Source organism: Heteronotia binoei, chromosome 1, assembly GCF_032191835.1.
Source record: "Heteronotia binoei isolate CCM8104 ecotype False Entrance Well chromosome 1, APGP_CSIRO_Hbin_v1, whole genome shotgun sequence".
In the NCBI taxonomy this organism is placed as follows: Eukaryota; Metazoa; Chordata; class Lepidosauria; order Squamata; family Gekkonidae; genus Heteronotia; species Heteronotia binoei.
The window spans coordinates 127,122,481-127,137,788 of NC_083223.1; the positions used below are offsets into that span (position 1 = coordinate 127,122,481).

Below are 15,308 nucleotides of genomic sequence, written 5' to 3' on the forward strand. Positions count from 1 at the left end.
CTCAATTTCTGGGCTAGCCATACAAGGCTTTATCCTCAATTGTCTGATTAACTGAACAAAGATAGGATAGTGTCTTCTGAGAGTATATCTGTCTTCCCCCACCCTAGTAGTGTGAAAGCAAGCACAGATGCTGTCAAAAAAAACACACCAGAGCATTCAGCTAGAAGCATTCCAGGCCCAGGGACAGCTCTGGAGTCAGGGAAGGTAAGATCGAATAAAGGGAGAAACAGAAATATACTGTTCACCCAAAGTCAAAAGTCAGACTGTAAATGCAGATATTTGGGCTTGTGATTTTGAGGCTTGGAAATGATAGTGAGCACCCTATCTCTATTATTTGTATGTTAGGATGGCTGAGGAATACTGCAGGGATTAAAAGGAAGAAATTTAAAATGAGTTAACTGGAGTGAGCTAGAATACAAACGTATTTCTGTTATATTGACCACATACATCTGACATATAATTAAGACACCTTTTACATGTGCTGTCTCCCCCCCCACCCAAACTAAAAATAGAAAAGAATGAAGAAGAGGAGCAAGAAGCTAAAAGAGAACTAAAGCGCAGTCTCAGCAGAAAGGTATGTAACTTGTCTTGCATGTGCGCACAATAGATAGAAACAGGACTTGTGCACCTGCTTTCTATCACTGCAAGCTGGCTTTTAAAACGTAATTACAGTATAGTCAGCCATCACACGAAACCTTGACTCTGAAGGAGTTCTGCTTGTATTCTTCCCTGTTCATCACATATCTGCCAATAGTAAACAATCCAGTTGGCTGGATATATGATACTTACTAATTGGAATAGGTACCACATTACCTATGCAGTGGTTAGGGTTAGGGTATGACTATAAAACATGACATTCATAGTAAACACATTGTCATAGGACATCATCCTGAAGATCTTGTTCATGTAGTTTGTAGAAGCAGAGCCCAAGTTAATGGCAGATATATTTTATGCAACTTTTATAAAACTTCTATAAAAAATGTGGTGGCTCAGGTTCAACCAGTTAACCATCCTTGGAAACCTATGTTTTCCATTCGTAAACAAAGATAAGATTTACTGTACTGCTTTGTCTGCAGTGAAACCCACCTTCCTATTAAAGTGCACACTGCAGCCATCTTCCAGAGAATTGCTGCTTGGCCCTGACAATCACAGGTGCTTAGTGCATTATTTTTCACCTAAAAAATGACATGCCACATAGAACCTCCATTGACATACTTGAAATTTGGGGGAGTGTTGAAATTTGCTTAGATTTTGGCAAAGGAACAGCTCCAGAAGAAACTGCACCTGATGTATTTGCATGCTGCTGCTTGCATACTGCAGTTCCCTGAACCAATGCAGTATCCAAATTGCTAGCTTCTCTGAAGTTGACTGATATTTTTTAAGTGTTTAGATGTGCTTTCTTGTACAAAATGGTAGTGATTAAGAACTAGAATGAAAACTGAGAAGAGTTCTGAGAGCAAAATAATGAGAAACATAGCGCTTCAAGTCTCTTTATACCTACACCTCAGGATGTGATTTTTCCATTTCATTATTGTGTGTGTTTGTGTAGTTCTTGTATTTGTTTTTGCTTCTGCCAGTTTCAGTTAAAAACACATCTTGCAATAATTCCTTTATTCACTATCCAATTGGGACGACATTCTTAGGGACTGTACCTCTCGCCCCAGTTTCAGTGATGCCAGAAAAGGCCCTAGTTTTACAGACAACTAACCAAAAGGCTCAGTAATCTACAGAAAAGTTGTATGTTGTAATATCTGCAAAGTTACTACTGCAAACATGGGGAAATAGTTGTACCTCCAAGGGGGTTCTTTCATAGCAAAGCATGCAAAATAAGACATTTGGCATCTCCAGCAGGCAGGCTGCTGAACAGAGAGGGCATGTGCCGACCTCTCCTGATTGGTTGCCAACCAATTGATAGCAGGGCGGCTGGTAGTTTGTCATTGATCAGTAATCGTTCATGGTGGGGAGTTCGCTTTCCTCTCATGTGCTCCAGAAGGGCAGCCACTTCGTTACATCTTGTGCTTCTCAGCTTGGCCCTGAGGCTCTACAAAACCAGGCTCTAGATGAGCACTGGGCTGTCTCCACATAGGCTGTTCTCTACCAGGCACATTTTTTTATTATTTGCAGTGCCTGCCTTAGGCAGCATGGAAGGAGAGTGATGGCATGGGGCCATGCAAGTCCCAGTCTTGAAGCCACACCAGGGGTGGTGCCCTGCTATGCTGTGGGCCAGCACAAAGCAGGAGCACTGTGAGGTGGGGGTGCAGTAGCACTCCTTCCAAGCTCCACAGTTCCAGCCAGTGCCACAACTAGGAATTTGGAGCTGGAGCGAGACACCCCAGTGTATGTACATGCCCACTTTTCACCACCTTCCTTCCTTCTTCCTGGGGAGAAGCAGAGGGTACTGCTACACAAGCTCCATTGTACCAAGCCCCACAGTGAGGCTTTCATTGCCAGAAGTGTGGGGCTTTGTGGGATGACACAGCATAATGTCTGCCCATTGTGGCAGCTCATCAAAAGTGGGAGGGGGGAGAACACTGGGAAGGAGAATTCCCCATTGCTGATACTTCCCACCACCTCTCTGTTAAATAGGTCTTGGGCTCTGTACCCCCTCTGGCTACCCCTGGCTACTCCTTAAAGGAAAGGGAACAGAGGGGAAACTTTAACAATCACTAAATAGCAGACACGAGAAATAACTGAAAATGTCTAGTTTTAATGTGAATTAGCCAAGCTCAGACAAAGAGAGTAACTTGCAGGGAACTCAGTATGCTATTTATATGGAATCAAGAGAGCCCTTTCCACTGAAATAGTAATGGTGGAAAGAAAAAACTGGAACAGTTCTCTTCCATTATAAAATGTGTTCAACAGGTGGAAGTTTTGATGTCAGTTTTGTATCTGCTGATCTATCCTGCCTTGTTCCTTCTCTTTCTTCCTTTAATTAAAATCAGCCCTCTGGGGACCAGGGAAACAAATAGTATTTGTTCATATATAGATACTAACATTTGTTTTTATTTCTATAAGGACTTTTTTATTAACTTGGAAACTATGATTTGAAGCCATGGTTTAGCTGTTATATCTAAAATAGGTCATTCAGTCAACTGGGCAGTATGTAAAATGTGCTATTGATACTGGAGGGGGGATTGGGGAACATATTGCTGTCCTTTCCTGCATAATGCTATGGTATGTTCAGCTAGATGTGAAGTCACTAACTGTTTGCTTCACTGCGATCAACAGCCAATTAAGTAAGGTGGGGGTCTGGAGAGTGAGCATATCAAATGTGTTGTGTTAAAATAATAGTGGGAAGAGATGGAAAGAGACACAGTGGTGGCCAGTATCCCCTTTAAGCTGAATTAGTGTAAGCTAGCTCGCAGTTTTTTAGCTTCTGGCTCACATATTTTTGTCTTAGTTCAGGAAAGATGGCCCCAGAGCAAACTAATTTATACAGTAGCCAAATTGCTGTCTCACAACTCACAAAGCAGAATTTTGCTCACAACACTCCATAGTTTAGATGGAGCATTGGGTGGCAACTCTTTTTCTACCCCTGAGTATTTTCCATAATTATCAATAGGTTGCAGTATCTCCTTGGCAAAGCCATGGCCTACAGTAGATTGAAGACTAGCTTGACAACTCAATTAAGTTTCAACCCTATAGGTATCCATAATAGCTGTGCCATATAAAAACCATAGTTAGCTAGCAACCGCTGCAAAGAGAAATGAATCAGAGTGTATGCAGGGGAGGGGACTTATATAAGCTTGTGCGCTGCTCATATGATGCCAAATAGGTGCTACATGTGAAACAAACCTAAGTCTTCACAGTAAAGAATTAAGCATATACATGTAATGCTTGGTCAAGTTTTATAATCTAGTGAGAAATCAGGTTATGCTATATTCTGTTTTTGGTTGATACTCCTAGATTGATTTCTCTTTTTTTAGACATTTACAAGTGATATTCTTCCTTTAAAAATCTATTCAAGGTAACTGCATGCCCTAAGTTTTTCTTCGGATTATTACATTTATATTTACCCTTTTTATAGCTAAGTCTGAGGCCAACAGTGGCTGAACTTCAAGCAAGGAGAATCTTACGTTTTCATGAGTATGTGGAAGTGACAGATTCTCCAGATTATGACCGTCGTGCCGACAAGCCTTGGGCAAGGTTAACACCTGCAGACAAGGCAAGTGACAAATATTTGTTTTAAGAGCAACTTTATGTCTCTGTGATTCACTCTTATTTGTAGCAGAAACTCCTGACAATGCATGTAACCGTTGTCCCTCTCAGCCATGATGGAGCATATTCATTTGCAAGGAAATGTACACTTAATCTTGTTTTGAACACTACTGTTTTCTTAGCAGTCTTTCTCTTATGGCATTTCATTCAAATGGGAGTACCACACCATTAGGCAATGATGTACAAGAAAGGTATGAGTGCTACTATGATCCCTATTCACAATCTCTGGCTGCTGTTTGTGATCTCCAGTTCTGTTTTGTTTGGAAGAAGCAAGTTATAGCCATCCAGTAAGATCTCACAGACACGTCAGTATCGCTCTGCTTCTCCTCTTGCCTTCCCTCTCTGAACTTGATACTTTAGAGCAGTAGTCCCCATCCTTTTGTGTATTATGTCCCACCACTCACTCTGTCAAAGTATCTGGGTCCCGATGTAATAGAAACAAAATGGATACTTATATGATTACAGGCATTCTGTTATAGTACCTATCATTACGGTAAGTTTGGTGTAGTGGTGAAGTGTGTGGATTTATCTGGGAGAACCGGGTTTGATTCCCCACTCCTCCACTTGCACCTGCTAGCATGGCCTTGGGTCAGCCATAGCTCTGGCAGAGGTTGTCCTTGAAAGGGCAGCTGCTGTGAGAGCCCTCTCCAGCCCCACCCACCTCACAGGGTGTCTGTTGTGGGGGAGGAAGGTAAAGGAGATTGTGAGCCGCTCTGAGACTCTTCGGAGTGGAGGGCAGGATATAAATCCAATATCTTCTAATCTTCTTCTTCTAAGTTTTAAGGACATAAAAGACTTGCAATAGTGCAGTGGATAGTCCATGGCTAGTAGGTAGAAAGCAACATGTCAAAGACACTTGCTAGTGAGTAGGGGAGAAAGAGGGATTAGGAGAAACATTAAGTGTCCAAAATAACAGCTAGCATGCTAAAAGGTCAAAAAAGGATAATTGGTGGCAGGTAGGGTTGCCATGACACACCATGTCACTCTTGCAAATGGACATGTCAATTGAGGGAGAGTGGATTCTTGGTCACTGCAATGAAAACACTGTGTCCCATCAATAGTATGTTTGTTACTGGCTGAGAACTACTGTTTTTGAAGATACAGACGGATTGCGCACTAGGCTTGTTCCAGGTGCAGAGCCCTTTTGCCCACAGTGCTTCTCTCTGTTTTCGCACAAGGTGCCACGGAGCTGCGAGTTGGCATGCCACTTTCCCGCAGCAAGCAAGATCCTCTTACAAGCAGTTTCTACTTGCCACGGGAGAGTGGTGCACCAACCCACTGCTCCATGGCAGCTTGTATGAAAACAGAGAGAAGCACTGTGGGCAAAAGGGCTCTCCATCTGGAACAAACCCTACTGCAAAATTGGTATCAGAAAGATGGGACTATTTCTCCTCCACTTTTTCCCTCCCTGTATGAAGAACTGGGAGATTTCAATCTCAGCTAGAACTTTCTGAACTTTCTACAGCTAAGACGATAACCAGACATAGACTCATAGAGTTGGAAAGAGTCTCCAGGGTCCTCTAGTCCAACCCCCTGCACAATGCATGGCTGCCATTTAGTGACTCCAAAAGCAGCAGTTCTTCCCTTTGTCCCAAAGCATTTATATAAGGCAAACTGCATGGAGTTTATTTATATAGTTATTTGTTCCCTACTCTGTCCCCAATGGGGACCCAAAATGATTGACAATGTTGTTTTCCTCTCCTCTGTCTTTTCTTCACAACAACAAATCTGCAAGGTAGTTTAGGCTGGTCCAAGGGCATGTAGTTGGCTTCCTTGGCAGAACTGGGATTCAAACCTCGGTTTGTCAGATCCAAGTTGTTCCCTCAAACCACTATACAGTTCTGGCCCCCTCCACTTCATTGTGTGCTACTTACAGGATAGAAGGAAACATTTTGAACAGTGACAGTACAGTAGTGTTTTGTATTTGGCATTGCTAAATATTACCAGGAGAAAGAGGAAGAGATGCAAGCCTAGTACTTTGGGCTGCAAACATGTTCCAGTATAACAAGATGATGGCTGTAGCAGACCATAATTGTTTACTCTGCTGTTGCTGTAACCCCGTACTTCAAGATCACCCAAAGGATTCTGTAAAATAATAATCTGTTACAACAGAAGGCTGTAGTCTGAGCTGTCATTATAGCAATATTGCATATTTGCTGTGCTGTCATTCTGCCCTGCACTGGAAGAGGTGTGCTTCTAATGAGATGCTTTTTATAGCAGATTATTGAGATGTATTTTTAAAAACAGAAGCAGCTAAAAGCAGTGATTATTCTAGACTTAAGAGTATTTGTGCTAATGCCTCTGAGTGTGTGTAGACAGGCCGCCTTTTAAAGAAATTACTGTAGAATAAATGAAGAGAATGCAAATTGACTACTGTCTTTCTCCAATTTCAGTGTTCATTATTATCCATGTACTCTAAATGACTGCTGTGCTTTAATATCTTCCATCTGAGAAGCAGCCCTGTGATGTCTAAGCATTTTGCCCCTTCTTAGATAAAACTAATATAGCTACTTTCCGGATGAAAATCATTTGTTTTGTATGCCTAAAAGTTTGTCCTCTGGCAGTAGAGGCAGGAATCCTGCAGCTTGTCCAATTGCTAAGCATTAGTCATTCACTCCTCCTGGCCTGTAGGCTGCAAATAATCTCCTCTGCTGATGTACATTAAACAGGTAGCTGCTTTGAATGAAAAATTATTTTTCTGCAACTGCCCTTCCCAGCTTTTCCCACTAGTGCCATTTTCTATGTTTTTTCCCCTTTATTGCAATAATTTATAATGCTGTTTTTAAAAACAGACATGAGAAAAATAATTCTCCTAGAATATGGGAAAGAAAATGAATTTTGCAAGAAAAAAATGTAAGTTATTGTAACTTACAGAAGGCTGCTCCTTATTTATTAAAGTAAATATTGGAGGGGGGGCCTTGTGTACCATGTCCTCTGTTTTATCAAAGTAAATGGAAAGTGTTAGGCCATGCACCTAGTTAGAGGATACAGGTCAGTGGAGATTGTGAGGACACATCTGTAGTAACCTAACCACACCTTTTCTAGATGAAGTTATGTATCATCCTGTATTATGAGAGGTTGGAACAAAAGCAGCACCAGGGAGCACTTGCAGATTGAATTAGCATGCGCACACGCACACACAGACAAACAAATACACACGAATGAACTGAGATAAGAATAGCACAGAAGAGGTCTTACAGTAAAAGTCATAAAAATTAGAACACTGTTCATAAAATATACCCTGTTTATAGCATAGTTCAAGGAAAGTGATACTATTATTACTTCCATTTAAGAACTATCTAACTCATGTTGTTTGGTTTAAATTAGGCAGCAATACGGAAAGAATTAAATGAATTTAAAAGCACGGAAATGGAAGTACATGAAGAGAGTCGACATTTTACAAGGTATCAAAATAAAGCTTTATATTTGTAGACGACAATATTTTCTTGCATGCCTGGAGACTTCTAGAATTAGATCTTATTTAAGCAAGTGACTTATTTAAGCAAACAGGACCACGCTAATCATTGGTAATTGGTTTACCATCTGATGAATATCATAATATACAAAAATCTGAGAACTCAACAACCATATAAAACTTCATTACATCATATCAGCCCATTGCTCCACCTAGTTCAGTGTTGTCTACTCTTATTTAGATAATTAATGATTGGCTGATAGACTATTTTGGGCAGAGGGGTGGCACAGGTGGTGCAAGCATGTCATACAGCCTTAGATTAAAATAACAATCTGTATATTACATAGTTCTTGCATTGCATTATTAAATCACTTCAAGCATAATCTGTTAATCCATTAGCATTGCTAGGTCCCTCTGGGCCACTGGCAAACAGTAGACAGTAGGGTTGTCAGCTCCAGGTTGGGAAACTACTGGAGATTTGGGGGCAGAGCCTAGGGAGGACAGGGACCTCAGCTGGTTACAATGGCATGGATCCCACCCTCCAAAACATCCATTTTCTCCAGAGGAACTGATGTTTCTAGTCTGGAGATGAGTTGAAATTCCAGGGAATCCCCAGGTCCCACCTAGATGCTAGCATCTCTAGTTCCCATTAAGATTTTTTTAAGGGATCAAACTAAATTATAAATGTTAAATCATTGAAAAAAATTAAGCAACCACTCACATTTCATTTTTAATCCTTGTATTCATTAGATGACTATTCCATATCCAACAATACGTGGAGAGCAAAAGAGCAACTACATGTTTTCTCAGCCATTCAAGCTTAAACATGGGTGAAATGTGTCTTCAAGCTATTTATAAAGAAGACCATTCAAAATTCATTAGTAGTCAATTACTATTCTCATTTATATTTGTTAAAATAATTTTTATTTTAAAATCATCACCATTTACTTATTTACTGCAAAAAGGCGCAAATGCTGTTTGCGCTACCCCAATGAAACTGGTGATTTGTTTCTGTGCAGCTCACCATTTCTGAGATTTTTAGGCAGGGGAGAGTAGTGGGTGAATGATTCTAAAACCCAGTGTGAAATCTTATTTTTATTTTAATTAAATGCTACCTATCCATATTACAACTGTCTGCAAAGTTGCTTACAGAAAATATTCAATAACATCAAAATCCGATTAACAATAACGATGGTACGTTCAGTAAACTGAGTGGATGAAGGGAGAGGAGAGGGGTGGGTCAGAGTCTTAGGAAACTTAATTATAAGAGAGAGGAGTATAGATCTGGGTATGGAAAGTGTTTGAATGTGGTGGTCTTGGTTTGATCAGTGAAATGGAACTTTGAGTTATTAAAACAGCAAGTCTTTAGGGGAGGAAACTTTTATTTAGGAAATGCTAATACAGCATGTTCTGATTGGGGTAACAATGGAGTAAGAGACAAATAAAGATAAATATACATGTTTTACTCAACTGCAGGTTTCACCGTCCTTAATGGTTTGAAAATAATATGTAGTCTAGATGTGAAAATCTTTCCTGGGGATAGCAGACCATCCTGAAGAACTGAGAATGCATGGGACCTGCAATGTCTGCCTGAAATCACTGAAGAATGTGGCCCTCATGTTTAACAATTACTTGGAAGAAATGTGGATGTGGCAAAACAATAAAAGAAGAAGTGGCCTAGCAACTCTCTTATTCAGAGCCACTTGTTACAAATCTCTTCTCATTAGCTGTTTGTCAGAAAAAGAAAAACAGAAGACAATTGTAATAATAATAATCATTCACTTTCAAGTGTGTGGAGGGGTAGCAGAATGAACAAAATTATTAGTATTCTTCATGGAAGCAACTTCATACTATATGTAGATCCTGGTATTTCTTGACTACTTGAAAATGAAAATTCATGAATGTCAGGAATTCTATTTGTATCTGTTCCAGAATACTCGGATTGTAATATTCTGGTGGAAAACCACCAAAGACCTTTTTTCATCAATTGAACTTACAAAACAGGAATTTTCCAGTAATTAGTTTAAGAACAATTCATAGATGTATTTACAAATTATCCTGCTTTTCAAAAGTACATTAAGCGTGCAGTCTTGATCACAGGTCTGTGTAAGTGCTATTGGTATGTCAATAGAACCTTCAAGCAGGTAACTGGATTGCAACACAGATAGGGGTTTTATATAGAAACGTAAAGGAAAATTTCAGGTCCCCCATCCATTATCATGTATCAGTTTGGGCAATATATTGAGGAAAGACAGCAAGAAAGCAACAACAAAAAAATCAGGTTTTGAAACATTTTAAAAAACTGCTTTTCAAGTCACAACCATCATGATGACTTCTAATCTTTCTTGGGCAGACAGTGCTGACAATCAGATTTTGAAGCCAAAATCAGAAATGAAACTGACCAAAAGAGATTATCAAATAGTTCTGGGCTGCAGCTAGTAATGGCTGAATTCAGACATAAAGCCATAGCTTAAGGTTAGATTGTGAAACCAGGACAAAATACTGGTCACTCAAATACTGGTTTGCATTGGCAAGTGTTGGTTTCATTTCCTTCTCTGTAGCCTGAAAAGTCATCACTAAAGAACAAGCCAAAATATTTAACTAGACATAAGCCATAATGTCTGTATTCTACATCAATTGTTAAGAACTGTGGTTACTAAACCAACAAGATCCTAAAAAACTATAGTTACTGGAGTGGTCTGCATTCAGTCATACTAACTATAGGTACTTAAAACCATGGTTCTGTGTGATGTCTGAACTGAGACTATATGCTTGGGAGGGGGGGTGAGGCAGAGTAGCTCAGGATTCTTCAGATTGAATTAGATTACATTGGGTCTGGAGTCTCTATATGTCCTTTCAGAGTTGTGCAGCTGCATGCTGCTGCCATGTGCCTACACACCAGTGTTTGGCTGCTCCAGAGCAGAAAAGGGGAGGGATTCTTTTCCAGGGTAAAAGTACTGGCAGTCTGCCTAGATTCTGTGGGCACCATATTGCCTACCCCTTTAGGACTGAAAAGAAAAAAAATCATGATCAAAATTCTTCCCTGTATGATAATTGTGCCTGCACATGAAAGGTCAACATAGGGAGTAACAGAACTGTTCTTCCTTATGGCCCCAGCTTGGTGTGTATATACATTACACTTGAACAGCCTGTAGCATGAGACCTAGATGTGTCTGACATGTATCCCACCATACCTTGTTCAGTTAAGTTGAGGGAAAACCGAGAGCAATATGGGAGGAGGACAAAGATCATGTATTCCAATAAGGCCTGGCAAGCTAAGTATCCTTGTGCATGTATGCTGAGAAGGTGGAGACAGTAGTAGGGGAGGGCCTCAGCCTCTATGCCCTCTTTGCCTCCAGGACAACTGGTTAGCCTCTGTGTAAGAATGCTAGATTAGAAGGACCACTGGTTTGATCCAGCAGGTTCTTCTTAGGTTATTAATGGGGCTCTGTTGTGGCCTCTGGGAATCTCCAGGCGGGCACTGTAACCTCACACAGAGGGACTGTGTTCTGTGTACCAATAAATTCTCAAGGGCATTGTGAAGACTCCAAAAAGACCTTGGAATCTACAGCTTGTATCTGTTGTGTGAATAATATGAAGCAAATTGTGTACTTTTATACTATCTTGTAATTGTATTTGTGAATATATTATTAGTTAAGTTTAAATAGTATGAGGTGATGTGAAAGACAATATGTACTTTTATTACATTGGCCCTAATTATGGTGGCTTGTTATAAGCCTATTACATTGTTTACACTAAAAATGGCTTTCCTTAGCACTTATTTATCCTTTTAAAGTACACAGTGAAATTTCTGGGCCTGAAATACTCAAGGGCATGTATTGCAGTATTACAATATATATGTGCTATTTATCCTTTTAATGTATATACTACAGTTTATTTTTGTCCATGTGCCCTTTTAAGTTCTTAATTATAAAGTATATGTATTTTTTTCAGGCAATAAATGGTCTCTATGGTTGTTTTGGGGTTTTTTACCCTCAGAACTTCTGTTTTATTCTTTTGGCTTTAGTTACAGAGTGAAAAATTGTCAGCTGTTTGTTGTTGTTGTTTTAAGTAAACATAGGAGTAGCTGCTAATGCGGGGCAGGATCCTACACACTGCAAAAAGACCGAGATTATGGAAGGGATTGCCATTTTCCAATGCATCAATCTTTTTCCATGTAAAATCTACTCTTGAGGAGACCCCTTGGAAACTATGGATGCAGCAGGGGAGCAGAATAGAACTAATAAGAATTGCTTCCACTCCTCTCTTGTGCAAGCTCTTTTCACATTCACACAACTCCCAATAAAAGAAGTTAGAACACTTTCTACAGATTCCCCATTGTTGTTACATCCCTTGAGCCACATCCCATCCAATTAGTAAGAGCACTGAAATTTGTTTTGTAATGCTATCACAATAATATCAGAGCAATCAGTTAATGTATCCTCCAGTTCTCCCATCTGAGCAAGCTGCAGGGGGACTTCAGCTACAGCTACACAGTTGTATAACAAGCAGAAATTAGCAGGTGGAATTTTCTCCACTATTCAACTTCCTTGTATAGAGAAGTTTTTCATCAACTGATTTCTGCTTAGGTTTGCCAGATTGCAAGCTGGAGGTTGTGTCTCTAACTCTACCAGATTTATAGCAACAACAAAAGATGTAGATTTGCTTCCCTTGACCTTATTCTCAATCTCCTATCTTGCAGAACAAATATGCTCTTTCGTTGCTCTAGGTCTCTGGGTGACCTCTGTGGTGGTGGAGAAGAACTTGCAGGCCTATTTACCCCTCCTTTCCCACTTCACACATGGTGGAAACAGTCACCTACCTATGGGTCAGCACTCAGAGGCTGACTGAGGTCCCAATGCCAAGCACACTTGAGAGTAAGCCTACAGTAAGTTCTTCCTTGACCTCCAGGAGCCAATATGTGTGAAAACCACATGTGGCTCCAGAGCCCCAGTTTGGCCACCACTGCTGTAGTACAAGGTGAAATAGTGCACACCGTAACATTTCAAATGGAAACTATACAACTTTGGAGAGGAAAATCAAATTTGTAATCATTTGAAAAAGACCCTAGGGCAGTGATCTCGGTGACTCTAGAATCAAATGTGGCTCTTCTGAGCACTCCCCCAATGCTCTGTGTTTCAGGAAAGGGGGCAGTTTGTTTAGAAGTTGCAAAATGATCATCTTTACTATGGACCCAATATAAAATGTTTACCATGCAACACAAGTTGCTCATGATGACCTATATCAAGGATGTGGAGGGGTTCAGTCTATGTGACTAGGTCAACATGTAAAACTTGAGCAATGGAATGGGTCATGCCACTGTTGAACACTGGCTCACAATTCAAAAGCAACCTCTCAGTAGTAGGGAAAAGACAACCTTTGATCCTGTGGTAATTTTAAAAAGTTACGTATTATTGTTTCCATGTGTTGGGGGTGGTGCTTGAAGGATATGCTAGTCATGTGGTTCTTGTTGTCAGGAATTGTGAATCTCCCCAGTTCACAGGATACTCTTGCCATAAGAGAAGTCACAAGGACAGTGAGAACTATATAACTTATGCCTATTTCTAACTAAAAAGGTAACGGCAGTCCCCTGTGCAAGCACCAGTCGTTTCCGACTCGGGGGTGATGTTGCTTTCACAATGTTTTCACGGCAGACTTTTTACAGGGTGGTTTGCCATTGCCTTCCCCAGTCATCTACGCTTTCACCCCAGCAAGCTGGGTACTCATTTTACCGATCTTAGAAGGATGGAAGGCTGAGTCAACCTCAAGCCGGCTACCTGAACCCAGCTTCCATCAGGATTGAACTCAGGTCGTGAGCAGAGCTTAGGACTGCAGTACTGCAGCTTTACCACTCTGTGCCACTTTAGCCACTCTAACTAGGTGGCTAAAATTAATCATGTGGTTTCTGCCTTTTTAATGCACTTTCACGCATGCTGAATAATATACTTCGAATCCACTTTCAATGCACTTTGCAAACTGGATTTTATTTTACTTCATTTATACCCTAACTTCTCATTTTATTCTCCGTTTTATCTTCACAACAACCCTGTGAGGTGAGTTAGGCTGGAAGAGTGTGACTGGCCCTAGGTCACTCAATGAGCTTCCATGACCCAACTGGGGACTCCAACCCAGGTCTCCCAGATACTAGTCTGACATTGTACACCACACTGGATGACAGTGTACACCACATTGGATGAAACAACAAAATCCACTTGAGTGCATATTCTTAATCAGTTTTTATGTTTTGCAACCCTGTTATGGCATGTATGTAAACAGACATATGCTGAGGAAGAGGATGGGGTGCAGTTGTGCCTTTCATACAGCTTTCAGCAGGTGTTATGCCAGCACAGCAAAAGACAGTGTGCTAATGCCTTCTCCCTGGTTCTAGAGAAATGTTGAAGGAGTTACTCAGAAACGCCTCACTTCTGCTACTATAAATGGCTGAAGCAGGGAGGGCAACTGCTCTTGCATGCAAAGTAGGCGCCTTAATACCTACCCCTGACCTCATGAATGAAAATGGTAATGGGTTATTTTCTAGCCAGTGCGATCTTTGTTCTTGAACTATACGTTTTTTTCATCATGAGGATTTTCTGGGTAGAATTATTGTGTATGTAAGGTAACATGGTAATATTTTATTGGACTTTAGGGGAGGAGGGGATATATTTTTTTGTTGTTTAAGAAGAAGCGATTGGATTTATACCCCACCCTTCACTCAGAGTCTTGGAGCAGTTTACAAACCCTTTTCCCTTCCACTCCCCATAACAGAACCCTGTGAGGTTGGTGGAGCTGAGAGCAGAGCTGGTGCATGGGAGTAGGCAAAGTAGGCAGTTGCCTAGGGGGCCACCTGGCCCAGAGGGCACCACTGGCATGATGACTCTGGATCCTGACTACTGTCACCTTGTCCTCTTTCATCACCAAGCTGCCCTCAACAAAGCCAAGCCGCCCCCCCCCCTCCCTAATGTGTGATGTGGCCTCCCACTTTATCCTATCCCGCCATCCTCCTTCCTGGCATAGCCAGCAAGCACTTATTCCCACAATTTTTTAAATAACTTACCACATTTTTTAAAAAAATTAAAAATCAATAAATTAAAATGTGAAAAGTTTCAAGCTTGGCACTCTTCATTTTCTGTATATTTTTTTAATAATGGGGAGGTGCTAGTGGGTGATTCACCTAGGGCACCAGAAAGTCTAGCATCAGCCCTGGCTGAGAGCGTTCTCCCACTACTGCTCTTGAGAGGAACAGCTCTGTGAGAACTTGTGACTAACCCAAGTTGACCCAGCAGCTACATATGGAGGAGTGGGGAATCAAACCCAGTTCTCCCAAATAGTCCGCGCACTTAACCACTACACCAAACTGACTCTCTTTAAATTAAAATTAATGTTTTAATTATGTACTTTAAGCTCCCTTCAGCCAAAGCATATGTTTATAATAAACCAGAATACGCAAGTTTTAATAAATATAAAAATTTAAAAAGCGATCACTGAATTCATTGACCTAATTTAAAATTATTTATAAGTTTAATTATGCAAATTTACTATGATGTTTTGGAATTGTATTAGAATGGTGTATACCACCATGAGCCCGTTTAAGGGAAGGGCGGTTCAGAAATCGAATGAATGAATTACATAGCACCTTAACTGAAAATTGCTTGCAGCCAAATCGTACGCTCAAGCC

At 40.6% G+C, this 15,308-nt stretch overlaps 1 protein-coding gene across 6 annotated transcripts in view; it reads left to right on the forward strand.

The window, feature by feature from the left end:
• The window catches only part of PHACTR2 (phosphatase and actin regulator 2), a 179,025-nt gene extending 169,713 nt beyond the window's left edge, over positions 1 to 9,312 (forward strand). For all 6 annotated transcript variants that reach the window (XM_060240455.1, XM_060240493.1, XM_060240464.1 and 3 more), the window contains 4 exons: positions 513 to 574; positions 4,028 to 4,169; positions 7,550 to 7,622; positions 9,110 to 9,312. In XM_060240455.1, the coding sequence (XP_060096438.1) occupies positions 513 to 574; positions 4,028 to 4,169; positions 7,550 to 7,622; positions 9,110 to 9,125 (293 nt within the window). In that variant the 3' untranslated portion in view covers positions 9,126 to 9,312. The remainder of the gene's footprint in view (positions 1 to 512; positions 575 to 4,027; positions 4,170 to 7,549; positions 7,623 to 9,109) is intronic.
• The last annotated feature ends 5,996 nt before the right edge of the window (positions 9,313 to 15,308 follow it).